The sequence below is a fragment of the Rhamphochromis sp. 'chilingali' genome, assembly GCF_963969265.1.
Source record: "Rhamphochromis sp. 'chilingali' genome assembly, chromosome: 14".
Classification (NCBI taxonomy): domain Eukaryota; kingdom Metazoa; phylum Chordata; class Actinopteri; order Cichliformes; family Cichlidae; genus Rhamphochromis; species Rhamphochromis sp. 'chilingali'.
Window position 1 is genome coordinate 16479633 of NC_137941.1, and position 27953 is coordinate 16507585.

A 27953-nucleotide genomic window follows, 5' to 3' on the forward strand; every position below is an offset into this window, starting at 1 on the left:
ACTGCAAGTAAGCACCACACTAAACCAGCAAAGTTTATGGGGCTAGCAACTCTGTGTATAATCTAGAACGCTACTTACTGCATCCCTGCTCATCCGCCCCATCCACACAGTCCCTGTCTCCATCACAGACATAGTTAGGATCTATACAGCGGTGGTCTGGACACTGAAACTGTCCCGGATGGCACGTGTTTCCCAGATCTGTCAACGCAAAATGTTAGAAAAAAACATGAGCCTGTGAGTTCATCTCCTTCATTAGTGGGCAATGCATATAATAGTGTACAAGTCTTAGCTTAAAACGATGTTATTTTTAAGAGGAAAAACAACCATGCTTCTTCAAAATCTAATCAGTGGCAACGTGCAGCGAGTCCACAAAAGAGTCAGTGTTCTCCAAAGAAATAAACAGGATCTTATTAGGGAACTTGGGTCTGGTAGCGAGTTGATGTGCATGTTGCCTGAGGAGTTAAATCATTAAAATAATATTTATAAAATATTAATCTTCACTAGCCTACTGACTAGCTTTAACACACTCACACACACATATATATATGTAAAGAAAGTTTTTTCAGAGGACTCTATGCAATCCTGTGAAAAACTAATACAACCTCACTGGTTCTATATATATTAAGAGCAAATAGCAAGCAGGTGCTGCTAATCTAATGCACGTAATTAACTGATTATTAGTGAGTATCAAAGGTTTTGCCAGATTGCTCATCTGTTGCTGCATCTGCTCATCTGTTAACACAATGCTGCAATCTGCCCAGGAGTGGAAATCTCATCAAATTCACCCTAAGGTGAGATCATAGAAAACTTAGAGAAATACAAACGCCCTCCCCAAAAAACAATAATTACATCTCAGACTCTACAGGCCTCACTTAGCAATTTAAATGTTATATTTCTTGAGAGTATCGTTAGAAAAAGACTGCACGAGTGTGGCTTGTATGGGTTCCCAGGAGAAAGCCTCTCCTTTTAAAAAATGAACGTGGCGGCATGGTTTAGGTTTGCAAAATTGCATTTAAACACACCAAAGATTTTTGGAACCACATCAAAGATTTTTGGAACATTTGTCAGATAGATGAAACCACAGTGTAGATGTTTGGCCACAATGCACAGAACCATATTTGGGCAAACCAAACACAGGATACCAGTACAGACATCTCCAGCTATCAAGCATGGTGGAGGAAGGGTTATGAATTGGGCTTGTTTTACAGCCACAGCTCTCACCATCTTTTGGTCATCGACTTGACTACAACACCTCTGAAAATCAAAGTATTCTAGAGTCAAATGTGACAGCTGTCTGACAGCAAAAGCTTAGCTGAAATCGAGTCATGCTACAAATCAATCAAGCAGCAGATTTACAACAGCATGGCTAAAAAAGAATCAAGCTGTTGCAATGGCCCAGTCACAGTCCAGGCTTCTACCTGACTGAAATGTTGTGATTGAACCTTAAGAAAGCTGTGCATAAACAAATGCCTGCAACCCCCAGTGAAATAAAGCAACGATGTAAAGAAGAGTGGGCAAAATTCCACCACAATTAGATGAGAAACTGATAAATTCATACAAAAATCAGTTACTTTCCCGTGTGTATTGTGTTGAGATACCATGATAAATCTCTAAGCAAATCCTATTTATGTTAAAGTGTTAGCTTCTTTAACAGCACTTACGGCAATCAACTTCATCCGAACCGTCGACACAGTCATTATCAGTGTCGCAACGCCAGGTGTGTGGGATGCAGCGGTGGTTGGCGCAGGTAAACTGATTGGCAGGGCACGTTCCAGGCACGTGTGTTGGGCAGTTGATTTCATCGCTGTTATCAAAACAGTCATTTTGCCCATCACAGCGCCATCCTGCAGGCACACAGCGCTGATTGGCACAGGTGAACGCAGAGGGGGAACAAGTGGTGTCTAAAACAAAAGAAAAGGTATCATCTTTAATTTAAACCATATTAACATAAGCTGAGTAAAAACCCAAAGGCAAGATTTTTTGTAGGGTTTATGTGGGATTATATAATCAACTAAATTAAAGAAAAAAAAATGCATTACTATTAATGCCACAGTTGACTTCATCACTGTTGTCATGGCAATCATCAACACCATCGCATCTGTAGCTGTTTGGGATGCATTTGCCGTTGCCACAGGAGAAAGAGTTGGCCCCGCACTGCAGTGTGGGGGGCTCATTGGAAAGGTCCTCCACACAAGCCCGTTGGTCTGGCGACAGCTTCATGCCATATGGGCAGCCACACACCCTCTGCGAGTCTGGGGCTGGGAAGCAGAAGTGGCTGCAGTCTCCATTAGGATTTGCCGGCCTGTTGCAGAGGTTGGAACCTGAGAAGAGGAGTGGAGGCTAATTAACAGGAATATGACTGACAATTGCAGGCTGAGGCTACGCATGGCAAGCGGAGTGAGAAGAACAGTGAATAAAGGTACTCACCAATCTGAGAGTTGGAGTTGAAAGATTTGACATGCATGATGCCACTAATGCCTCTTCTGATAATGACCATCTCCCCACCGTCGGTCTTGCGCACACGTACAATGCTTCCCATGCGCCAGTCAGTGAAATATGCATAGCCTTTAAGGGACAGGAGAAATGGAGCACAGCCACAGTTACTTCATCTTTCACCAACATCTGCTAACAACAATTGTCCATTTAACATGATCATCACCAAAGCAAGACATGACAGTTTTTAGTAATCAAAACTCACTCATCATTTAGATCGAATGTATGATATTGTACTAGATAACAGGGTAACTTAAAGCTGATGCCTAACCTTCAAAAATGGTGAGACCAAATGGATGGGAGATCTGGGATATGCGGTCCAAAGAAAGTCTGTTCCGTCCATCAAAGTTGCTGTGCTCTATTTTGTCAAAGAAGGCATCCACCCAATACAGACGCATAGAACTGTGAGGACAGCAAAGCAAAGAAATATCAATTTACAATCAACAGCCACATTGAAGCTAAGAGTGGTTCATAGGAGCAACAGTTTATGGGTAAAAAAGAGTAATGGTATATTGTTCACCTCCAGTCGATAGCTAGGCCATTTGGCCAACCAAGAGTAGTGTTTACAATAGACAGCGCATGTGACCCATCACCCCAAGCTCTCATAATCTTCGCTGGCCGGTACCAGTCAGTCCAAAAAATATACCTGATGAAGAAAATGAATAGCACAACATATTTAATTCAGAAACTCTCCCACTTAAGCAAAACCATTAAACTGCATGACATGTTTATCTGAACTTTTGTCAGCGCAGAGCATTTTTGTTTATTTGTTTGTTTGTTTAAGCCAACTTCTTAGTCTTCATTACGATACTGCCTTTCACATAATCAGCTAATCTCAGCTATTTGGCACAGGGGCCTTATGACTTTGAGGCCAAAGGAAATAACAGCTTGTCCTAAATAATCATTCTTTTTAATCAAGGCAGAGTTTAATTTGTGGATACTTTATGAATGGGTGACCAGGGACCGCACTTTGCATGGGACTGCATGGCATTTTTATGCCTCCTAGCTGTATGAGCTGTATATAATTTAATCTTTAATTTCACATGGGGGACAATATGACATGAAGAGACACAGCAAATGTGAACTCTACAGATATGGTGCGAATTTATGTGAACAGCAGCTGAATGCAGTTTTTACAGTTACTAGTATAGAAAAAGGCAATATATTAGTGCAAGAACATTAGAGCATAAGGTTAGATGGACAAACTTGTAGTTTTACATTTTCCTTCAGTCCACTGTAAAGCCCTGGCAAAGAGAAGATGGAGGCATTTCCCAATCATGTTCACATATGGCTTCTTCTTTGCATCATAGAGTTTTAACCTGCATCTGTGGCTGGTACAGTGAACTGTGTTCACAGACAGTGATTTATGGAAGTTTTTCAGAGCCATGCAATGATTTCCATGATAGAATCATGCCTGTTTTTAGCACAGTGCCACTTGAGAGTCCAAAGTTATCAGGGTTATTAGCTATTTTTGGCCTTGTGCACATAAATTTCTTCACATTCTCAGAATGTTTTGATGCTATTATGCACTATAAATGATGAGATATTCAAAGTCTTCACAATGTACCTGGTGCATGTAATGGTGAGCATGAATTTGCTTTAAGGAAAAACAGACAGAAAAATACTAACAATTCGTTGATGTTAAAGTGATTTACCCAATAAGAGGATGCACTACAATGGCTCTGGGGTTATTGAGGTTACGAATGATGGCCCTCCTGGACTTATCAGCTAGCTTCATGACGGATATGCTTCTATATCGGGGGTCAGTCCAGTAGAGGTTCTTTGAAATCCAGTCGTAAGCCAGGTCCTCCACTCCGTCTACTCTGTTGGCTGCCAGTACCTCCCTGCCTGTGCAGATCAAAGCAGTCAGAGCACCGTTTAACATAGAGATGAAAGAGGAACACATTTAAATAAATAGGCTGTCAGCTTCCATTTTCCTCTTCCGGACCGGACAGAAAAAACTAGAGCAACTCCAAAAACAACACCCCTGATCAGAGCAGTGCTGTTTCTTTCTTTCTTTCTTCCTCTGTGTGTGTGTGTGTGTGTGTGTGTGTGTGTGTGTGTGTGTGTGTGTGTGTGTGTGTGTGTGTGTGTGTGTGTGTGTGTGTGTGTGACATAGTAGCTACTTTCACTTCATAACAAGAAATTCTTGGTCCTTATTATTTCTATTTTCAGGTCTTTAGGCTGATATCAGTTATATGAAATATGATCTATTTTACACGATCTGTGCTCCTGTCAGTTCCCTCCCCCATAGCAGCAGCCATATCTTTAGTTTAAATTCAGCTAGACAAGCTGCTCACCTGTCCCATCCACCTTCTGTTTATAGATAATATCTTTGGCTGTGTCTGAGAAGAAGATGGCATCATCCTCAGCACTAAAATCCACTCCAACAAAGTAGGAGGGGGATCCAGTAACAGGGAGAATGATGTCCTCTTGAGTAGAGAGGTTGAAAGGGATCCCTCTTATAGCCAGCTGGCTGGAGAACAGCAGAAACTGTCTCACGGCTGTGGGTTTGACATCAGCAGACAAGATTAAAGAAAACGGACATTAGTGACACAGAGCTGAGTAGAAAACAGTATAAAACTCATGTTGATTTCTGTATACACACTATTTTTGGCATTTTAAACCAAGAAACATACTAAAGTCTGCAAAAAAAACCCAAACTTGCAACAATTAAACACAGAAATAATCTCTTACCTAAACATCGCTTGCCATCAGCATGCAGGTCGTAGCCCATGCGACATTTGCAGCGGTAACCCAGTCCTCCATTGTCACTCCTGTGGCTCAGGACACAAATCTGCTCACATCCACCTCTGTCTACACTGCAAGGGTTTGGCACTGGACACAAAAGAAAGCAATCCAGGTTACTGGAAAACTTATATAATCTCGGTAGACTTATACTTTACATTAGTAGGAACCATGAGAAGTATGAGCAGCATCAGGACCATCATAATGAAGATTTGTTTCTCTGATGGTCTTACCTTGTGGCTGCTTCAGCTGATGTATCACTGCTACTCCATGTGGGGTCTGAGATGTTCTGTAAACCACTTCAGAGCTTCTATCTGTAAACTTGTTGGCTTTCATCACAGCCATCTTGGTCCAGTCCGTGAAATAGACATTGTGCTCAAACAGACTGATGCCAAATGGATGAGGGATCACAGTACCTCCGTGAACCACTGTTTTTCTATCAGAAAAAACATTAGGGATGTTTATTTATTAGAATATATAAATGAAAAATCTTACTACTTGTTGCATTTGATTAAGTATTTACCTATGCAAGCCGTCATAGGTTGCAGTTTCAATGTAGTCATAGCGGCTATCAACCCAGTAGATGCGCTTAGCTTCTATGTCTAGTGTGATACCAGCTGGCCAGCCCAATTTACTGCTAATGATACCATAGCGGTTGGTTCCATCCATGAAGGCCCGCTCCAGGCCCGGTTGTCCATTCAGTGACTCCCAATCTGAGAAGAACATATACCTATGAAAGGAGGGGAATATATTGAAGTGGGATTATTAGATCACAGCTTCTACATATAAAAAGTACAGCACATGTATTGTCTAACAGAAACTCCTACAAAATCTTTAAAGGATTTTCCTCTTTTAATTAAATCCAGCATGTACAGAATAGCTATATGTCTCCAACGTGGGTGGCTGTACATTAATTTAGGATAAGCAATTTCTCTGTAACCACCTGGCTCTCCTTCCCCCATGAACTAAACTATTGGATTACAATAAGGGTCATCACTTATATTGCTCCTCACTAATCCACCCAGGGCAATCTGCTAATCTCACCTGCCTCCCCCCCCTCCACCCCATTATTCCATGCCAATGGAGCACGACAGATACTGAATGTGGGGATTGGGAATGGAAACACAGATGAATGGAAACTGGGAGATGTGCTTACCCGACAGTGGGGTCCACCGCCAGTCCTCTAGGGTTTCCGAGGTTTTCAGTGATGAGTGTGACCCGGTTACTTCCATCAAAGTCCACCATGTCAATCCTGTTGACGCTGGCCTCCACTACATACAGTTTATTGTTCACCCAATCCACTGCCAAATTCTCAGGGTAGTCAACTGATACATTTAAAACCACCTGCATGTTGGAACCGGCCATATCCACGGAAAACACCTGTACACAAAAGATGCCATTGTTTTCAGAATATTAGTCTTTAGGTGGTCACGCTTTAAGAAAAAAATATAGGAACATTTTACAGGCTTCATTCATCTGCTTTCTAGTGAATCTAAATATAATGCTTATCCAGTCTCATTAAAGTAAACCCTAATATTAGCTTTATTTTTTATTTATGTATGTATTTTTAAGACCATAGGCCCAAGATTTTGTCTGTCACCACTGAAATTAAAGCCAGTATGAATGTGGATTGCATACTGGCATACAGTTATAGCTTAAAGCTTTGACAAGTAAGTATTTAAGTGCAATATAGAACAGTCAAGAGTCAAGGAAGCATCAGACAGTGTGTTTGCTTATTTAAGTTTTCTGGCTTTTGACATTTCTGTCAAGTTTCTGTCTCCCATTACTATGAATTCAACAGATTTTTGGAAAACTTGACAGTGTGCAGGTGGTTAGACGGGCACTGCTTTTAGCAGCTCTGCTTCATTTGAAACAAGATCCACACGTCTTAAAAGCAGGATTTCAACTGACCTGTTTAAAGAGAAACTGAAGATGTGGAAATAGCCTGGTAGTTTAACCTTTCCGGTTGCATTCACATGCCCTGTTTGTGCTCTCCCTACTTTTAATCGGACATGCTGCCATGGAGGTGGCTAATATTCACAGATGCCCAGTCAGCGGTAAAGTCATGTGAGAAAGTTTTCACAGGACTCTGTGTAATACTGTGAAAAACTAAGTACACTTTTGCTGCTTACATAGGAATCAAGAGGGTAAGCAACAGCCAGGTGCTGCTAATCTAATGATTATCTGATCATCAGCACGTGTGAGCGCTTCTATAACAGCAGAAGCTTTTTCAGTTTGCTGGTCTGCAGCATTCAGGTGTGTGTTAACACAATACCACAATCTTCATGAGAGCGAATGCCAGCAAATTTACCCCAAGGTCAAACAGAACAATACTCAAGAGCTAAATCTCAGACTCTACAGGCCTCAGTTAGCATGTTAAATTTAAAGTTTATGACAGCATAAACAGAAAAACACTGAACAAGTATCAAGGCTCATTTGGAAGGGTTGCCTGGAAAAAACCTCTTCCCTTGAAACACAGTAGCATCACTGTTCGCAAAGCTCCATCTGGAAACCAAAGCGGAGATTTTGGCCATAATATACAGCACTGAAAACACAGCACGTCATGTTATTGCTACAACAGGAGGCTCTACAAGCTATTTAATCATGGCATAGAGCCCTGTGAAACTCAACTTTTTCAAACAAATAATTGTTCTAGCTTTAGAGGTGATAAGTAACAGAGAAAAGAAATATTTAAAAAACTGTACTTAAATAAAATTAGAATTTCAAATGAATTAATTTGAAGTTATTAATCCCCTAAATTCATCTTACAGCTGTAGGTAGTGGTTACTTTAAAACAAAGAACAACTTTAAAACCTATTGTGACATAATGACTGTATAATTAAGCTACTTAAGCAATCTGACACCATATTTAATGAGTAAACCATGGTTTTTACTAAGGTACCTGGGTTTTTCCTGCAATGGAAACACAGTAAAGGAAAAATGCCTTCAAAAGAAATATATACAGTTATTTCTGAGCATTTGATCAGCAAAAATCTCTATTAGGTTTGAGGAAATGAAACCCTGTCTGCCACAATGTGCGTAACTCCAATCATGCTGTGACTAAATCCTTTCTGGGAAACACTGTGCAGGAAAAACTAGCTGCAATGTTAAAATGCGGGTCATACCAGTACTAAAACCCAGTGGTATAATGTAAAAGGTTGCATACTGGCAAAGCCTATTTTGGTATGTAATAAATACTTTATACACTTTATTTCTTTTTAGTTTACTTAAGTATGGTTTGAAATCTAACAATTTCACTTTATTTTGTATTGCTACTTTACTTTAGTAAAAGTACTTCCTCAAGCACAGTGTCACCCTTTCAGCTAATTGGCTACAGTTTAAAGCAGAGACAAGCCAAGACATAATCTGAACAAAGACATTTTACCCGGCCAAAGAATCCACATTAATGGACAGTGTCACTGAAAACAAATACTGCGTGATTAGATCCTACAGGATTGAATTACAAAAATTGCACTGTGGTATGTGAACATCATACCAGCCTATCAGACAGGTTTCAAGATTAGGCCATTTGGATTCCACTCCATATCTACTTCCCCTTCATTATGACCCAGCCACAATGGGGCCAAAAGCTATCCCATTATTATAGTATCAACACTGCTGATATCTTATAGGATGACTGAAAGAATTTGGTCCTGGCCAGCGCGAGTCTAACTCGAGCATTTGCACAAACAAGAAATTGGTCTTACATTCTAAAAGATGAATGACTAACACAGAAGTAAAAGCTCAAACAAAACAATGAATGTGACAGTTCTTTATAAAACACCTTATTCTGGATGGTATCCGTCCAGAAGATCATATTAAGATTGTAGTGAAAATCGACTCCCACTGCAATCCCTCTGTTCTGTGAATTAACTAAAGTGCGCAGATTGTTGCCATGGATGTCACCTATCAGCAGGTCTCTGCCATTAGAAAATATCAAGGAAGGGACTCCAGCTGGAAGGGAAACAAAATACAAAACCTTAGAAAAGAACGCAGCCAAATTTTTTACACAGGTTTCTCACTAAAGCCAAAGGCACAGAGGTCAGCCTCTCGGACAACACTCTTTCTATGTTACACAAAGGCTAGAGACAAACTAAAACAACATTTACTATGCAACAATGCACCACAAAGAAACTCGCACAATGTGTTCAGTAGCTGCCAAAAAGGAGAGGTGTCTATGCTAATAGACCTCATTTGGCTAGATCATTCGAACCTTCAAAATGTGAACATTTGTTATGTATGTTAAACTGTTTAAACAGAGAGAAAGTGACACTTACTAGAGGAATCAGCTCTGCAGTATCTGTGCTGCTCCAGGATGTAGCCCTCTCGACAGCTGCAACGATGGGAGCCGATCCGGTCCTCACACAGCTGGTCGCACACGCCCCACATAGAACAGTCGTCAAAATCTTTAAACAGAAATCAGTATCAGCAAGTGAGGACTAAACTCTTGTTGTTTTATTTGAATACACAAACACACCCGAGAGCCGAATCTCAGCCTGGTCTGTTGCGCTTGCAGCTGCGATCAGAAGCTTACATACACTAATCATGGACATGTATTTTGTAGTTATTTTAGGTTTTTAATAATTTCTTTGAATTGTTCTTCAAACATGCTGGTATGATTATAGCAAATACATCTTTATGGATTCTAAAGAATTAGACAAGAATTAGATGCATATAGTTGAATTTATTCTGAAATTTCTCTAATCCACACAAGGTCAAAAGTATGCATACAGGCTCAAATATACACATACATTCACTTAGATTGTTTAATAAGTGGTGCTTAAGGTTCTACAATGTATTTTAATTTGACAAGTCTATTAAGTTCTTGGTTGTGATCAGGACTTCTAAACAAGTTGCAAGATCATCCGTTTGAACGACTGTATATAAGCACAAAAGACTGAGACAAAGAAAAAGATTGAGGTATTTGGCCACAATGAGAAGAGGAGAAGTAAATGCGAGGCTTTCCAACCCAAGACAACTGTATCAGTTGTCAAGCATGGTGGTGGTAGCATCATCCTCAAGGACTGTTTAGCTGTCAGTGGTACTGATACACTGCACAAAGTGGATGGAATAAAGAAGGAGGACAACCTCCAAATTCTTGAACCTCACCTCAGATAAACATCTAGATGGTTAAAATTTGGACACAGTTGGGTGTTCCAACAGGACAATGACCCTAAACACGCATCAAAACTGGTTTTTGGAAAGAATAAAGCAGACTAACATTAACACTCTGGAATGGTCTTCCCTATTGAAAGTTTATGGGCTACACTTAAAATCTGAGTCTTTGCTAGGAAACCAACCAGTTTAAATGTATTCTACCATTTCTGCGAAGAAGAGTGGTCAAATTACACAAAAAGCTTATTGATGGTAACAGACACTTATTTATAATATAAGGGTTACAAAGCCATTTCTAAGGCTTTGGGACTCCATTGAACCACAGTGAGAGCCACTATAAACAACTGGAAAAAACCTGGAACAGTGGTGAGCCTTCCCAGAAGTTACCAGCCTACCAAAAGTACTCCAAGAGCGCAGCAAGAACTCATCCAAGAGGTCACAAAAGAACCCAGAACAACATTAAAGAACCACAGGCTTCACATGTCACAAGTTAAGGTCAGAGCTCAAGATTCAACAATAAGAAAGAGACTGGGCAAAACTGGCATCCATGGGAGAAAGAATAAACCCACTCCTCTCACATTTGTCATAAAAACATCTTGACAAGACAAACGCTTTTAGGAAAATACTCTGTGGATCGACGAAACAAACGCCGAACTTTTTGGAAGGTGTGTGTCACATTACGTCTGGCATAAAACTAACACAGCATTTCAGAAAGGGAACATCATACCAACAGCGAAATATGGTGGTGGTAATATGATGGTCTGGGGCTGTTTTGCTGCCTCTGGACCTGGAATACTTGCTGTGGTAATTGCAACCATGAATTCTGCTGTCTACCAAAACATCCTGAAGGAGAATGTCTGTCCATCTGTTCGTGAACCCAAGCTGATGCACAGGACAATGTTCCAAAACACACCAGCACCTCTGAATGGCTTAAGAAAAACAACATGAAGACTTTAAAGGGGCCTAGTTGAAGTCCAAACCTGAATCCAACTGAGATGCTGTGGCATGACCTTAAAAAGGTGGTTCATGCTCAAAAATCCTCCAACCTGGCTGAATTAAAAAATTCTGCTAAGAAGACTGAGCCAAAATTCCTCCCTGGTGCTATAAAAGACTCATTGCCAATTATCGCAAATGCTTGATTGCAGTTGTCGCTGCTAAGGGTGGCCCAACCAGTTATTAGGATTAGGGGGCAATTACTTTTTCACACAGGGCCATGTAGGTTTGGATTTTTTCCCCTTAATAATAAACACCTTAATTTAGAAACTGCATTTTGTTTTTGCTTGTGTTGTGTTTGTCTGATATTTAAATTTGTTTGATGATCTGAAACATTTAAGTGTGTCAAACAGAAAAAAACATTGGAAATCAGAAACTCAAAAACGTTTTCACACCACTGTGTATATTTGAGCCTGTGTGCATACTTTTCACCCTGTGTGGATGAGAGAAAATCCAAAATAAATGAAAACTTGTGCACCCAATCTTTGGTTTTTGAAGTTGTTAAAGATGTATTCCATATAATCATATCACCCTGAAAAAAACAACAGTTCAAAATATACTCATACTTCTACCGTCACATGACTTGGTGCATCAAGATGTCAACATAAACTACACATGTTTGGCTTTTAGAAACATAGCAAAAGAAACATATTTCTGTCATAGTGAAAAGCATTTAAAAAATCCCAACTCACCCATACCACTGTTTAGTCAAAGATGTTAGTGATAGCTACAGTATCTACCTATACATGTGCGACTGTTGTTGCTGTTGACAATGTATCCAGAAGGACAGGAACAAGTTCCACCACCAGGAGAAGCATGACAGTGATGCTCACAGCTCAGGGAGGCACATCTCCAAATACCTGACCAAAAAAGAAACCTGACTGCTGATATATTCTTCAGTGACACCGTTTGTGAGATTAGATTTCCTAATGTGTACTCAATAGTACACAACACTGGTTGTGTTGATACTAACTGCAGTTGCGTCCAGCAGTGGTGTTCGTTTCATCCTCTCCATCTGGACAGTTAGGCGTCCCATCGCAAAGCTTGTCCAAGGGGATGCACAGGCCAGAAGATGGACATGGCCATTCTCCTGGGTAACACTCCCGTTGTACATTATCTGTAGATAAAAAAAGAAATTCATCCACTTTGCAGGATTATGCACAGAAAGGGAAAGCAACAATAAAAAACAGAGCTGGAAAAAGTTTTAAAGGTGGTACAGTTGTTGGGAATAGAACAGATATTCAGTGGTTCTGATCTAAAGAAAACTGTGGCTGGGTCATTGTCCGGGAAATGGCTGTCACTTTAAATTGACGTAAAGGAGTGGAGTTTTGAGGGGGGTCACATGGGGGCTCAGAGAGCTTCTGCAGCCCATCCTTTAAAAACACACACTCTTCACAGCCATGTGGAGGAATTCTAAAGCACTTTGGGGGGCTGCACAATCTTGTGCCACAAAGAGGCATTTGAATACCACACTTAAGGGAGCACAGGCATAGTATCACTCTAAGCCAAACCAACCATGGTGACTAAAGATGAATCAGGTTTACACAGCTCCAGTTCTTACCCCTTTCAATGCTATTTGTCCAGCTAAAGTACCAACGCTTCTCATTCTAATTTTACAGATAAATCAGATAAACGTTGACTGATTTTTTTAGCTACTGTATACATACCACAGCCTTTTTCATCTGCATTATCTTCACAGTCATCCTCTCCATCACAAAGCCAGACTTGATGGATGCAGCGGCCACTGGGACAGGTGAAGTAGTTGCCTCTACATGTAGGATATGCTGCAGAGCAAGGGGGGGAATAAGACATTTGTTTATCTGCACCAAAATAACTGTAATTAGTGACGGTGACAGTGACAGGAGCCACATACTGCAGTTAAGCTCATCGCTTCGGTCTCCACAGTCATCGTCGTGGTCACAGACGTAGCGTTGAGGGACACACATCCCATTATGACATGAAAACAGGCCCGCATTGCAGCGCTGTGCTAAAGAAATCACAGCAGAAAGAGAACAAAAAAGGGCTTGATTTGTTGATTTTGTCATCTTTCTGGTTGTATTTTTGGAAGACCCCAAAACGTCTTTCACTTCATGCATTAGCACCAAAATTTATTGTCTCCTTACTGCAGTTTGCCTCATCAGAGCCATCACGGCAGTCGAGTATCTGGTCACATCTTTGGGTCCGGTTGTAGCAGGCCCCATTGGCACACCTCAGCTGTGTACACTCGGGATAATCTGTAAGATTAACCCATCATCAGGCAAATGTTATGCATTTAAATCAACCTGACAACTGTGCTCTTTTCAGCCTTTAACACGTGAAAAGCTCTGTGAATAGGAGGGATAAGAGACTAACATTTAACAGCACCACCACAGCACCAGCAGTTGCCACAGCATTCTTTATGCAACTGTGAGATTACCACCGTGTGCAGTGCTGCGAGTCTACCATGTCGGCACAATAATGGCATAGCAGCTGAACTTCAGCTTGACTAATCCACCAAAGAATCTGCAATCAACCTCTGACAACAAGAAGCATATTGTGGTCCATTCTGTCAGTCAGCGAGCCTCTTAATCTTAACAAATTGATTAAAATGCCACAGGAGCCTGAGATAAAAAAAAAAAAAAAAAGTGGGGGGAACCACCTTGGAGAAGACTTACGGCAATTTCTCTCATCGGAACCATCTGAGCAGTCTGCCAGACGGTCACATTGGTACTCTCCTGGGATGCACGCACCATTACTGCAGCTGAACTGGCCACTGGTGCATGTCCTTCCAGCTAGGAAGAGATAAAAAAAGTTTGTATTCATCTATGTGCAGTTCAAATTTCATTTTATTGTAGATAAAGGGACTTAAAAGTCATCACCGTACCTTACTTCAGTCCCACAGACTATGTGGGGGGTCATTGTTAATCATTTCAATGTCCAATCCCACATGGCCATAGTTTATGTTTGCAAGAATTCAAATTATTTCAAATATTTCATTCTAAGTATTTTTTAATAAGTTTACTTAATCACTGAACAGCTCCCTTTATAATCTGATAATGATGTAATATACTCACGGCAGTGCTGCCTCTCATCTGAGCCATCCTCACAGTCTTCCTCATCGTCACACACCCATAGGTTTGGGATACACTCGCCGTCACTCAGACACTGGAAATGGTTGCTATCACACGTTACCTGAGCTGTGAGACAGAGCATTTCATTACTTACGCCTCCTGAATGAAATCCAAAAGTACAAATCTTACTGCTGATCAAGTGTATTTTTTTATTACTTATACTTTACTTGTGCTTAGCTACAACCACACTAACGTTACTAATTACTGTACACACAGAAACACTTTATTGCAATATATTTTCATCGATAGCAGGATTTAGTTCCTTCCACTACCGAAAGCACTCACATCTAACAAGCATCGTACATGAAATATTAAAACCTTTGCAGGCATCATATTGGCAAAAAATGCAATTTAATAAGTAACTCACGGCAGTCGTGCTCATCAGAGTCATCGACGCAGTCTGACGTCCCGTCACAGTGCCAGTCACCGGGGATACATCGACCTGTCCCGCAGCGGAACTGCCCCAATTCACATCCTGCATGCAATCACAGCTTGAGTTCAACTTAAGCTTTTTTTCCCCAAAATGTGCATTCTATGTTAAATTTCAATTTTAGTTCTATTCCTGTTTGTCATCCTGTCCAAAACAAAACATAAATAAATACAAATAAATTATGAATCAATTGTCTTTTATATATGCATTGAAAAACAGGCCATGGGGAGGGAGGGTAGGTGTTCTCTGATATAGTCTGTTGCAAACAGCATTGATGAGCCTTGGAGACAAACGTGCCAGCCATCCAACCGACAGTTACACAACCTTCACTGCGCTCTTCCCAAGCTTCCTTTTGATGTTCTCACTGAGGGGCAATGGTAGAGATAAGGTACCATGGCTCTACCTTCCCTGACGTTTACCAGGAGAGATTGATTCAAGCAGCATAGTTCAGAGGCAGAGCACTCCATCAGACCCCGTTCAAATAGGAATGTGCAATTTTGATGGGCTCTTTGAGAGCCTGATTTATGGTGCATGCTTTTCCTGTCCAGTCAGAAATGTAATTAGAATAAATACTGGTACTGGGTGGTACCGCAGCCATTTCAACCCAAATTCTTTATGAGAGGAAGTGTGAGGTGGTGATTGGTGGTGCATGCTCAGGGTTGGGGGTCTGTCTCTGTCCTGTCTTATCCAGCATTTTGAAAACAACGTTCCCCTTTGATCAAATACCTTCTTGAGAATTTTTAAAAATCGAGAGTTTTTATCTAAAATCTAGGGCTTTAGTAACCTATATCATGCCTTTACAATTTCACAATAATGGTTTTGGCCACAAGGAAACATTTTTATGGTGCAATTCAGCTTTAACTGAGTGAAAAGGTGTCTGCAAGGTCAGAAAAGCCAGCGGGCAGTTGAGTGATGGTACTAAACGCTATTTAAAGGAAACACAGACTATATTTAGCGCCAAGAGTTTATCATTGCTTTGAGTTATGGACTATTTTAATGATAGATTGCTTCTAAAGCAGTTGTGTGGTCACTGCCGGTGCTTCTGCACTAAAATAGTTGTGTAGGTTGCCTTCTTGTCTCCAATTAACTGCTTTACAAACAACTCAACAAAAAAAAGGGCCACATTTTTAACTCTGCCAGCAGCTATCCAGGAAGCAAACCTTTTTTCCTGCTCAGTTTACTAATGATAAAATTGCTCACAAACTTGCTCAAAGGAGGTCGTTGTTACAAGTCAATAATCCTGGAGGTTTCAACTATAGCACGGAAGAAGCGTTGGATGCAGGACACAAGTAGCAAAAAGACTAAAACAGCATATTAAACAAAAACAGCATATATACGCTGATAAAAAGAAGTGTTGTCTGTGCAGGACAACTAGGAGTTTCAAAAAGAGAAAAAAGAATGACAAATAATAACAAAAATATATTGATTGCTATTGACTGTGAAACTGGACGCAATCTTATCAATGTAAACATCTAAAAGAAAGTGATTTTTCCAGAAAAAATGTTTCATTAAGACTTACATAAGAATATAATCGTGATTTGTAAGTAAGTACACTTTAAGGTGACAATTTTTATTGTGACATGATGCTTCACTCGGGAACTTTTAAGCAAGTAGCATGCTGCTTACCCATTGATGCTTGCCAATTAGTTATCTAATGATATTACATGTAACAATGCTTAACTCAGGGAGGGCAAACACTTCTTTTATAGCCTTCTGCTTTGACTACATCTTGCTGGCACTACATTACATCATTTATCTGAAATCAGTTTTCATGCTGAAGATTTACTTGCAATGAAGTTTTTTAACATTTATGTATTTCTCCTTATTTACTTAAAGAGAGAAGTATTTGGAGTACTTCTTCTACCACTGAAATAAATCTAGAGGTGTATAGACGCTATAAATGCACACAGTGACACCTTAAAGGCCAGTATGCCAGGAAGAAACCAATCTACTGGATGCTTTCAAATGCAGCCAGTATTTCCTGACAGCATTACTTCTGGGAATGGTGACAGATACCGTGCACTGATGCCGAACCTTTAACGGCACTATCTTGTGTTAGGTTTCTTCTTACATTCACAATAGAACATTTTTCCAAATCCTTAAATTATGTTGTTAAACTGAGAAAGTCAGTCAAAATTAAGCAAGGACAAAGCAAAGGTCTTATTAAGAATGCTTTTTTTAAGTGAGTGTGTGTGTGTGTGGGGGCGGTGATGATGAGTGTTTTCTAATGAGAGTTTTAGCTGAGGCTTTTCTGTAATGTTGTTGTTTTCCTTTCCCCTTCCTTCTGGCTTTGTCTTTTCTAATTAGCAACTTAAACCCACAGAAGGAAAGAGCACTGCTCTGTCTGAGGATGAGGATAAGAACGCCCGACAAAGAAGCGCACGAGTGGAATTTTCCTCCGAATGAAGTCCTCCAAACGCCATAAATCCCTCTGTGAAATTACAATGGCACAACAGAGGTGTGAGCAGTGATGCAAACTCGTAACTCTGAAGTGTCGTCCTAAAAAAAAGTAGAGGAAAGTAAGCCTTACAAGCTGCTGAACCAGAGAAGAACATACTATATGCCACCTTCTGACAAAAAGAAAAAAACTTGTCTGTCCACTGCTGTTGTGAAACATCTCTTTCTTGTCACATGGGGTATGTCAAAAGAAGTCTTCACGCTTTCATCAGTGCCGTCTTGTTTTGGTGCAGCCCTCTGCACTCAATGGATGTGAGCGGAGAAAAGTTGAGAAAACGTCTGCTGGCAGCATGAAACGCTGTCAGAGCGAAGTGCTGCTGCCCATTTCATATGGAAATCAATGCAGCAGAATGCAGTCAATTGCCAAACAAGTGACTTTGGCTCTTAGTGCTACACTCAAAAACGTCTAAAAAAAAACAAAAAACGAGGCAGCTTTGGCAGTGGCATGGGAACAAAAGGAAGGCATAAATAGGGCGAGGAATAAAGCCTTGGTCTGGTTGGAATCGAGGAATGCTCAGCTTTTTGATGCATGGACCAACAAAACAGTAAGTGAAAGGAATCATAAATTAAGTTGTCACAACCCAATAACACAGCTACTGGACATCTTACTTCTCCTCTACGCTGTGTGTCACAGCTCACGAAGCAGCTGGTTGGAGGCTAAACTCCATCCTTGGTGTCTTTAACGTGGACTTTAACGGGGGAGCTACCAAAAGGATTTGCTCTCAATTTGTGTCAACTGTGCTCCAGTTTCTCCCGCAGTGTTACTGTAGCATGCAGACTTAGGCTCCTACACCGGAAAGACGCTTGGCCACGGGCACAAGGTTTAAGGTGCACGTGCTGGCTGAGCTTGAAAAGTCTCGAAAAGTTTCAACAAGAAGGAAAACATTTTTATTGACGTCATTACAGACTGGAACTAAAAATAGGTTTCAGTCTGTAATCTGTCTTGCAATTTGCATGTTGTTTACTAGTATATTTAAATAAAAGCAATTTATAGAGCTATTAAAATTTGCACTATGCGCCTAATAGGCTATTAAGATTCCCTGGTAAATGATAATTGGAGATAACAGCTCAACTTGCTGACAAAACACATCCAAAACAGCAGAAATGGCAGATAATAGTTAATAAACCAACACCATGAAATCTTCTCAAACAGTCACGTTAGCTATTAATGCCAGTGTAAGCATTCAGTAGTAGTATCAAGCTCAAGGCCTGGATAATGTTTTCCAGAAGGTCCTGGAAGAAACAGTTATCAAACTAAAGGATTTTTGTGGAGGATCAGGAAGAGATTAGAAAGTACCCTGCCCCCCTCACAGTAAAACAAGCCATCACCAATCTTATATTCTAAGTGACAAAGCAGGCCAGGGAAGCCAGGGAGGCAATGTCCAGCAATATGGTTTAACACGGAGTGGTCATTCATAAATTCAGGTTAAAGATAAATAAATAATATTTAAGCAGTCAACTAATCCAAGCTAATGATCGACATGCACAAGCTGACTAAGTGTGCTGGACGTCTGCTATTTTTCTCAAGTCATCATTTTGTGCCCTTCAGCTGTCATCAGCAAAATTCATCTTCAAGTTGCATGCAACTGCCAAGATTCAAAGGAAATGCCAAGTGATTTTTTTTAAAATGCTACAGTCTCAGTTATACGGTACAGTTATATTGTCTTTGTTTTTTGTTGGGTTTTTTACATAGACAGGCCCGATTTTCTGCCTTTTAGCCAGTGAGGAAATAGGTCTAGGATATTTCATAACAGTAAATAAAAAAGCTGTAGCATTGACCTCACTTTAGGTTTATTTAAAAAACAAAAAAACTTGAAACTGTTTCTCTCTTGGTTAGAAATGATTCCTTTCTGCAGCAGCTGCACTGTAATTAGTTGCTTGATTCACAGTAAGGAGCTTACATACTAAGGGTTGAGCAAAAAGAAAGCAGATTACAATTTGAGAAGTAAGATCTTAGCCGTGTTCCTAACACAACAGACAAGCATGAGACTGTCACGTATAAAGAGCAGTGTGTGAGCTTTTTTTTCATGTGTGTGTGTGTGTGTGTGTCTCTCTCTCTCTCTCTTGCATTAGAAAATAAAGCTGGAATCTGAGCCGAATCGGTGGGTTTGCAGCGTAAAATCTGCTCCACTGAATGAGACTTGTACCAGTGGCCCACAGTCCTCGCAGATTGCCTGTAAGTCACATGCTCTTTTCCGTTACCTAGCAACAGTAAAGCTCAGGCAAAAGTTCCTCAAGATAACTTCCAATCGGTGTGAGGAAGGCTTTGTGCTCAACCTTTAAAGTAATACTATGTGTAAAAGCATTTAGCGCCACAGACAGAATTACTTTACCTGGTGGCTAAATTAAAAATAAATAAATAAATAAAAATACAGTATCATCCTGAGTGCAGGCACTAAACCAAAGGCTTTTGAATTAACAATACTATTTCCACCTTCTTTTGCTCTTTAAATTCCATCAAATATGATTGATTTTCAGTTTTCTCATATTTTTTTCCTATGTGCAACAAGTGCAGTGCAGCGCAGCAGTTATGCAGTTCCTCAATGAGTCATTCAGCTAACATCCTGTGTGGACAGAGAAAAAAAAGTTTAAAAAAATCACAGTACTTACCTTCAGAGTGGTGCCATGTAACACAGCATATAAGGACAAAAAGGAATTTAAGTAGCAGTGCTCTCCACATCCTGGCTGGTCCGTCCAGCTCCGCTGTGCAGATGGAGGAGCTGTAAGGACTGGGGCTGGGATGCTGTTGCTTTCCTCTGTCTTTCTTGGCCCGCTAGTTGATGAAAAGGGGCGTGCACAAAGGCCAGGACAGCCGCTCCCCCAACCCAGCCTCGGCCCTCACGATAAATCCCTCTGGGCTCTGGAATCTGCATAATGCCGAGTAAGGTCCGACTCGTCCCAGTGCCAGTGATTTTTCACTCTCAGCGGGCTATCACTTTGATTTAGGGATTGAAATGGGTGCCTACTGGTTCTTGGGGGGAAAAATAAAGAGTGGGCGACTAAATAAAAAAGCATGCAACTACAACAAGGCCTTCTAGGGCGTCCAAGAAGGCCCAGGCAGAGAACTTAATCCCAGTATGGTTGGTTAGAGCCCGAGCAAGGGCCATGTTTCTGGCACATATGACGACAAACATGCACTTTGTTAAGAGTCTTTGTAACGGTGCTTTGCAAAAGGAGGTCAAACGATTATTAGATTATCTAATGGTAAACTAACGGAATTATGGTGTAATGATCTCCCTAAAATAAAAATATACAAATTTAGCGCCACGGAAAAATGCAATCATCAAAAAAAATAAAATAAATAAATAAAAAATATAAACTGCTACTACTAAAATAATAATAATAATGGTTTTTTTTTAAAAAAAAGAAAACCTACTGTTAACCAAGTTGGCGGCCGATAATAAGCTCAACATCGCCCTCATGCGGCCGAATAGTGGGACTCGATAAATCAGAAGAAAGGGCGGTTCAAAGATGGTTGCCATTAGCGACGGTGCAACCGAAACTACCGAGACTTTTAAAAGATATTTTCAACGAAAAGTGGAAGTTAGGTACGGAAAAAATGTGACTGAAAATCTGTATTATATGAACTCGACATGGCAGTTTCACAGAGCAATGCAGAGGAAAACATGAAGATGGAGGGCAGCGAGGTGAAGGTGTGTTTAAAAAAGCAAAACAAAAAAGTTAGTTCAAACTAATACTAAGTTTACTTTCTCGACAATTCTTAACTTTAAGTACTGCTGTATTACTTAAATGCTTTAAATGAGGAATAAATTTAAGCTAAGTGAGCTAAGTGTGTGAATAAACTGGAAACATGCTAAAAAAAGAATAATAAGAGATGGGTAACATAAAAAGTATAAGCTAGCGATCTTTTAAGATGCGCAGAGTATCTAAAACCGTTAATTACCTAAAAGTGTTTAGTCGCAGAAGTACATTTAGCCCAATAGTGTACTTAAAGAAAATTATGAGCAATTGCTCTACAACAATAGCACTGTACTTAGTACATTTAACCGCTATAGTTAATAGTCAGACCTGGGGTGTCAAACGTAAGGCCAGAATCAGCCCGGCGAAGGCTCCAATATTGTTAGGTGTCTTTTACAACTTTGCCTTATTATAAATATCTCATCCCATGGCCATTCACGTAACAGCAAAGTAATTATTTTATAGACTGAAATTTTATACATTTACTTCTTACAATTGAAGCCCAAAGAGTCATGCTGACAGATTATCTTTCAATTACTACGCATGTAGTAGAAAAACTGAGACATACTGTTGAAATTTCTCTTCTTTGTCTTGTATTAAGATATCTCATTGATTAAATGTGTAGTAAATTTCTTTTTACATTGACTAAAATTGGAGTTTCACTGGCTGAGATCAAAGTGGGCTGTTTGTGGCCAACGATGTAAAATGACTTTGACATCCCTGAGTTAAATACACTCACCAGCTGACTTGTCCCCATTTAAAATGGTCAAGACAATCTGCTTCAGTGTTTTAATATGCTCTGCATTCAGAGATGCTTTTCCACAAGTCATCTGGTTATTTGAACTACTTAAATTGCTGAATCATGAATTGAACTATTTAAAATACTTAAATTGCTTTTCGTCCCCATTTTGATGCTGAGTTTTAACTAAGGAGAAGGTTGAATTAACCATGTCTACATGCCTAAACACACAGGCTCAGGATGGACAGCTGCCTGCCTTGTCAGATTGGTGTGAGAGAAGTTATTGCCATGTTTTAACATTAGGTTTCTTCCCTTTGTTCACAGCATATGGACTGCATTCAGAAGTCACCTGGGAAACTTCAAAGTCTTCCCACGGAGGATCTAACAGAGGAAAAGATGTTGAGGTCCAGAGTAGATGAGCAGTCAAGTTTGATCTGCATTCTGAAAAACAGAGCCGACGAGGTGTTTCTCCGATATCAAGCCCTGCAGAAAATCAATGCAGAGCATGAGGACCAAGTGGCACGCTGTCAGAAAGAACTGGAAGAGGAAAGGAACAAATCAAAGATACTGGAGAAAAGATTTATGGATTTAGCTGCCAACAATCAAGCAATTATTGCTTTCATGGAGGAGTATAAAAATCATAACAGCCAGTTAAAACTCGAAAACGAAAAGCTGCAGTCAGAGAATGAATCGCTTTTCTCACAGAGGTTACATGACAGCCAAGTGTTAGTGCAAAAACTGGAGGAAGAAGTTAAACGGCAGATAGAGAAATATGCACACAAGAGAAAGGAATATCGGTAATTAACTCTAATTAACTCTAATGCTTGAATCTATTGAGATTCAATCTCAGACTTTTGAAAAACAAGAATTATTGAACAGTAATAAAAATCATTAAATATATAGTTGTTAATTTCTTTTGAATTGTTTTACACTAAAACTTAAGGGAGAAATTAGCTGGATGCCAGATGGAACTCCTGGGACAAGAAAATCTGCATATAGCCAGGGAAACATCACTAATCAATGAGCTACAGGATGCACACCAGCAGCACAAAGAGGCTGTGGACAACTGCAAAGGTGCGTAGAAAACTATAGGTCTATCTCTACAGTTTACAAAATAATGTCTTTCTTTCTGCAAACAGAACTGAAGCTGCAGCTACAAGAGGCTGAAGAACAGCAAGCTTTGAATGAAATCAAAATGAGAGAAAGGATAACAAGTCTCATGAAGGAGAAGGACAAGTTTTTGTGTCTTTCTATGGAAAGAGGCAAAGTGATACAGGTCAATAAAAAAACAGCATTGTTCTAACTAATAAACACACACAAATGCTCATGAATGAATGAATGGCTTCATTAACATACAAACTGCTCTTAAATGCAGGAGAAACAGGAGGAAATCCAGAACCTGGAGACAAAATGCAAAGAAGAGAAGAAAGTGCAACTGGAGGCATTGGAGAGGTACTAACAGTGCTCACGTTACATTGCTCTAAGACTTTAAAGTTTAACTGACTTTCTTATTTTCTCCTCTACTCCTGTCCTCGTGTCTTAGCCCTTCCCACTAGAGAAGTATCAGTTTTGCCTCAAGCCATCACTTTAAAGTGTCAAATGAGAATGTTTAACATCTGCACTATAAATTTTGTTATGCTACTTACAGCACTGCAGGACTAAGACTTTATGATCTCCAGTGTTGCAGTCCTCATGCTATTCTTTTATATTGATCGATTCTTTTAATTTACAACATGACAAGGTATATCTAAGTTTCTTAATCACAGTGACAGTGAAGGCCAGAAAGTTTGATCATCTTAAATAAATGAAAAAAGTTATAAATACAGACAATTAGTTTAGGGACTCCTTCCTCTGTGATTTGTCTATTCCAGTTGTGTGCTTCACCTTTTATACACTGAAGGTAAAAATGCATCCTTCATTTTTACTTCTGTAAGCGAGCCTCTCTCTTCTTAACACACTTTAGGAATTGCGACATCCTTCAACATGGCATACTAAGATTTATTTCCAGGATCACGCACAGAAAGACTGAAGCACAAATGAGAGCGATCTTCCGTTTGTTCTCGACTTTCAGATTTGCACGTGAAGTAGAAGCTGTTAACAAAGATGCAAGAGTGAAGTCCCTCCAGTCTGCTCTCGATCAATCTGTGAGAAAGTTCGAGAAGCTAAAAGAGGTGCATTGAAATAGGCAGTCTGCAAAATTTCATGGTCGCCCAAACTGAGGCTGAGAACATGTTCCAAATGTTTCATTTTCACAGGATTTCGACGCTTTCAAGGAACACAGTGACAGCCTCCTCACACAGGAAAGGGAGCTGAATAGGAAGCTGCGCCACATAATTGGATAAACATCTGGTATGTTTTCTAATCAGTATGATGGTTTTTATTTATTGTGAACAAGTATGCATGTTTGTGGACAATTTCGAGGGAAGGGTGGGGGAAAAAAAAGAAAGAAAGAAAGAAAGAAAGAAAAGAAGCCATGGATACAACACAAATTTACTTTTTTTTTTTTTTTTTTTTTTTTAATTTAATCTTCCAGAGAAATGGAACCACAACAAACATACTTAGCATGACACATTAGAAGTTCCTCAAATAGAAATTACACTGTACAAATGTTCATCTCAAAACTTTCCGGCCTCAGAAAGATATCGTTTACGCATGTTCCTCGGCCAGTTTCTCAGCCTTTTGGACTACTTCTTCAATGGGGCCCACCATGTAGAAAGCCTGTTCTGGCAAGGCATCATATTCACCTTGAAGAGAAAAAAAAAAACAACAATAACCATTACTATAAAAAGCACACCAAGTTGATGCCATTTAAAAAATGTCTTTATATCAGTGGTGCACTTTACCTCCTAGAATGCTCTTAAAGCCTTTGATTGTTTCCTTCAGAGGGACCAGCTTGCCCAAATGACCGGTAAAGACTTCAGCTACCTGGAAGGGCTGAGACAGGAAACGCTGGATCTTGCGTGCACGTGCTACAGTTAACTTGTCCTCCTCAGACAATTCATCCATACCAAGGATAGCAATGATGTCCTGTAATGACTTATAGTCCTACAAAAGAAAGAAAGAAAGAAAGAAAGAAAGAAAGAAAGAAAGAAAGAAAGAAAGAAAGAAAGAAAGAAAGAAAGAAAGAAAGAAAGAAAGAAAGAAAGAAAGAAAGAAAGAAAGAAAGAAAGAAAGAAAGAAAGAAAGAAAGAAAGAAACAGTCATTAGTTTTTGCCTTTTGTATTGATTGTTTGTTATTAATAAATTGTTATGGCATACAGCTTACCTGAAGAATTTTCTGCACACCACGGGCAACATCGTAGTGTTCAGAACCAACAATATTGGGGTCCATGATGCGGGAAGTTGAATCTAGGGGATCCACAGCAGGATAGATACCAAGCTCGGCGATAGCGCGGGACAGCACGGTTGTCGCATCCAAGTGAGCAAAAGTGGTAGCTGGAGCGGGGTCAGTCAAGTCATCAGCAGGCACATAAATAGCCTGCAATACAAATCAGTTTAAATAAACCAGAAAACAAGAGCATGCTGACATGTAATTAGGATTAGCATCCTGGGAATTCTTACTTGTACTGAGGTGATGGAGCCTTTCTTAGTGGTGGTGATTCTCTCCTGCATTGTACCCATATCAGTGGCCAGTGTTGGCTGGTAACCCACGGCAGAAGGGATACGACCCAACAGAGCAGACACCTAAAGGATAATGATATAAATATTAAAGTGAGATGACATAACTATTAGGTCTAACAAAAAGTATTTTTTATTTATTCCATTTCAAACCTCTGATCCAGCCTGGGTAAACCTAAAGATGTTGTCAATAAAGAGGAGCACGTCCTGTCCCTCCTGATCGCGGAAGTATTCTGCAACAGTCAAACCGGTCAGGGCAACTCTCGCACGAGCACCTGGAGGCTCGTTCATCTGACCGTACACCAGTGCCACCTGAGAAACACGATGCAAGAGTCCCAGGAAACTGAAATCCAACAGCAGAGCTAAAAACCAAACTTTTACTGCTACAATACAATGACTACGTATGTTTTAACAGCTAACTTGTTAAAAGGCTCTGACCTTTGAGGTCGTGTCCTTCAGGTTAATGACACCAGACTCAATCATCTCATGGTACAAGTCATTTCCTTCACGGGTTCTCTCGCCCACTCCAGCAAACACAGAGTAACCACCGTGAGCCTTCGCCACATTGTTGATCAGCTCCATAATCAACACAGTCTTGCCAACACCAGCACCACCAAACAGACCTTTAAGGAATGACGCATACACAATAATAAATTAACAAGGAATTCTTGTGTGAAAAAATAAATGTGGATTTTATAAAAAAAATAATAAAATAAAATAAAAAATAAATAAAAAATCAACAAACCGATCTTTCCACCCTTGGCGTAGGGTGCCAGCAGATCTACCACTTTGATGCCAGTCACCAGGATCTCCTGCTCCACACTCATGTCAGTGAACTCAGGGGCTTCAGCATGAATAGGAGCAGTCCTGCCAAGTAATGTTTGTTATTGTAAACATGCTTACAATTGAATAAGACAGGTGCCATGTGTGCTTTATCATCTGTCAAACCCATTAATAGTAAAGACACATTTTAACTCTTATTTGAGTAAAACAGACAAAAGCTGAGATATTCACAGAGGGTGGAAAAGTTTGAATCCTTTCAATACTCACTGCTTTGTACTAATTGGACCCCTCTCATCAATGGGTTCTCCGATGACATTCATAATCCTGCCCAAGGTCTCGGGGCCCACGGGAATCCGAATGGGAGCTCCAGTGTCAAGAACCTTCTGACCACGGACCAGACCCTCAGTACCGTCCATGGCGATGGTTCTGACTGTGTTTTCACCTGAATGAATGTACAAAGAAAGACATTAAAGGACAAATATTCACTCTGGAGCGTTGAGCTGGCTCGTTTCAGCACACTCACCGAGATGCTGTGCCACCTCCAGCACCAGCCGGCTCTCACGGCCTGCCACCTCCAGGGCATTGAGAATGGGAGGCAGGCCCTCATCAAACTGGACATCCACCACAGCACCAATCACAGCTACTATCCGGCCATTGGCCAGCGAAGCCTGAGCAGCTGGGGCAGCATAACCCCTGCCTGAAAGGACAGTGAAATGAATGGCAGCACATGACAGCAACAGTTCATGCTTCCCAGAGAGACCATGCATACTAAATTAACCTATGCAAGTGAACTGAAGTACATCTAGAGGGCAGGCAAATTAACTGCCTGCCTATAAAATACTGCCACATTTTTAGGTTTTCTTAAATGCACTTCCGTATTCTGTTGTAACTGAAGCACACAGACTAACTAAAACTTTGGAACAACGAGAGCACAGGGTCTGTGGCAAAACAATGACCCGCTTACGAAGGTCATTCATGGAAGACAGCGAAGTAAAACATATCAGGAGTAAAGACAAATACCTGAAGCAAAAACATGCCTAAATAACTGGTTCGCTCATATTTTAGATCCTTTGTTTGGCTAAAATACCCACTGATCTTCAATGAATGGAGCCTTAATGGTACAGGCCTGTTCCGCCGGGTTCGCATCTACTGGCTGTAGTAACAAGCGACACATAATGCTGACAGTCGGCCACAGTTTTAAACTTTACTTACTGGAATAGAGAGCCGCATTTCTCCCGGGGATTGTCTTCAGAGAGCTGAAGCCAGGCTTCAGAGCCTGCAGAGACCCGCTGCAGCACCGTCCCAAGGCACCCAACATGGTTAAGATGGCTGAAGGTGACGGCGCACTCTGCTTATGGCAGATCTCTAACCGCTGAACCGGGCCCTTCTGAGCATGTGCGGTATGAGTTGATTTTATGCCTTCATACACCGCTAGAGGGCAGAGCCGACATTTCCAATAACATACAGTCGCGATACAGGTAAAGGGAATTAGTCCTTCACAGGCCAACTACTCCCTGTATATAGATTTACTCCAACTGAAAGGTTTGGACTGGATTTTTAACTGGGAGTTTAATTAAAGGGGGAGTTATTGGTCAGCAGATTTTTAAAAAAAAATTTATTTATGTATTTATTAATTGGGGTCAACTGTAAATAAAAAAGGCTTAGGAATGCTGATTATGGCTGCAAGTTAGTTTGCCAGCTTAATATTAGGAGTTTAGTTTTATTCACTCACAAAAATGATTCTTCACCCTCTCAAGCATTAATTATA

At 40.4% G+C, this 27953-nt stretch overlaps 3 protein-coding genes across 6 annotated transcripts in view; 1 reads left to right on the forward strand and 2 right to left on the reverse strand.

Moving 5' to 3' along the window:
• lrp2a (low density lipoprotein receptor-related protein 2a) overlaps positions 1-20105 on the reverse strand; it is a 54684-nt gene extending 34579 nt beyond the window's left edge. For both annotated transcript variants that reach the window (XM_080903726.1, XM_080903725.1), the window contains exons 1-23: positions 19957-20105; positions 14827-14934; positions 14403-14525; positions 14004-14120; positions 13473-13583; positions 13223-13336; positions 13017-13133; positions 12323-12466; positions 12090-12209; positions 9519-9647; positions 9026-9195; positions 6398-6621; positions 5765-5971; positions 5475-5677; positions 5191-5331; positions 4794-4997; positions 4149-4341; positions 3014-3139; positions 2765-2895; positions 2428-2565; positions 2040-2321; positions 1662-1901; positions 79-198 (exon numbers count right to left, since the gene is read on the reverse strand). In XM_080903726.1, coding sequence (XP_080759852.1) covers positions 79-198; positions 1662-1901; positions 2040-2321; positions 2428-2565; positions 2765-2895; positions 3014-3139; positions 4149-4341; positions 4794-4997; positions 5191-5331; positions 5475-5677; positions 5765-5971; positions 6398-6621; positions 9026-9195; positions 9519-9647; positions 12090-12209; positions 12323-12466; positions 13017-13133; positions 13223-13336; positions 13473-13583; positions 14004-14120; positions 14403-14525; positions 14827-14934; positions 19957-20026 — 3532 coding nt within the window. In that variant the 5' untranslated portion in view covers positions 20027-20105. The remainder of the gene's footprint in view (positions 1-78; positions 199-1661; positions 1902-2039; positions 2322-2427; positions 2566-2764; positions 2896-3013; positions 3140-4148; positions 4342-4793; positions 4998-5190; positions 5332-5474; positions 5678-5764; positions 5972-6397; positions 6622-9025; positions 9196-9518; positions 9648-12089; positions 12210-12322; positions 12467-13016; positions 13134-13222; positions 13337-13472; positions 13584-14003; positions 14121-14402; positions 14526-14826; positions 14935-19956) is intronic.
• A 699-nt stretch (positions 20106-20804) lies between these two features.
• LOC308410523 (coiled-coil domain-containing protein 89) lies at positions 20805-24845 on the forward strand. Of its 3 annotated transcripts, none has more exons than XM_080903905.1 (8): positions 20805-20894; positions 22109-22581; positions 22728-22858; positions 22924-23060; positions 23160-23236; positions 23856-23955; positions 24040-24133; positions 24668-24845. In XM_080903905.1, the coding sequence occupies exons 2-7, from the start codon at positions 22112-22114 to the stop codon at positions 24124-24126; spliced, it is 1002 nt and encodes a 333-aa protein (XP_080760031.1). In that variant the 5' UTR covers positions 20805-20894; positions 22109-22111; the 3' UTR covers positions 24127-24133; positions 24668-24845. The 3 variants fall into 3 exon arrangements, with proteins under 3 accessions (XP_080760031.1, XP_080760029.1, XP_080760030.1); XM_080903903.1 differs by having other exon boundaries at positions 20812-21026; XM_080903904.1 differs by having other exon boundaries at positions 20812-20999.
• Positions 24279-27555, reverse strand: LOC308410522 (ATP synthase subunit beta, mitochondrial-like). Its single transcript, XM_080903902.1, has 10 exons — positions 27398-27555; positions 26709-26882; positions 26453-26627; positions 26148-26269; positions 25841-26025; positions 25556-25714; positions 25346-25468; positions 25050-25262; positions 24628-24829; positions 24279-24528 (listed from the first exon to the last, which is right to left on the reverse strand). Exons 1-10 carry the CDS (start codon positions 27501-27503, stop codon positions 24431-24433), a joined length of 1557 nt encoding a protein of 518 aa, XP_080760028.1. The 5' UTR covers positions 27504-27555; the 3' UTR covers positions 24279-24430.
• Positions 27556-27953: the final 398 nt, after the last annotated feature.

Excerpts from the sequence above, each read along its gene's own strand:
- LOC308410523 (XM_080903903.1), top strand. The coding sequence starts at position 20,940 with ATGGCAGTTTCACAGAGCAATGCAGAGGAAAACATGAAGATGGAGGGC. Across the intron at positions 21,027-22,108 it reads TAAAAAAGCAAAACAAAAAA|CATATGGACTGCATTCAGAA; the intron begins GTTAGTTCAAAC and ends CTTTGTTCACAG. Across the intron at positions 22,582-22,727 it reads CACAAGAGAAAGGAATATCG|GGAGAAATTAGCTGGATGCC; the intron begins GTAATTAACTCT and ends CTAAAACTTAAG.
- LOC308410522 (XM_080903902.1), bottom strand. The coding sequence starts at position 27,503 with ATGTTGGGTGCCTTGGGACGGTGCTGCAGCGGGTCTCTGCAGGCTCTG. Across the intron at positions 26,270-26,452 it reads GGTCCAATTAGTACAAAGCA|GACTGCTCCTATTCATGCTG; the intron begins GTGAGTATTGAA and ends ATTACTTGGCAG. Across the intron at positions 26,026-26,147 it reads CGCCAAGGGTGGAAAGATCG|GTCTGTTTGGTGGTGCTGGT; the intron begins GTTTGTTGATTT and ends CATTCCTTAAAG.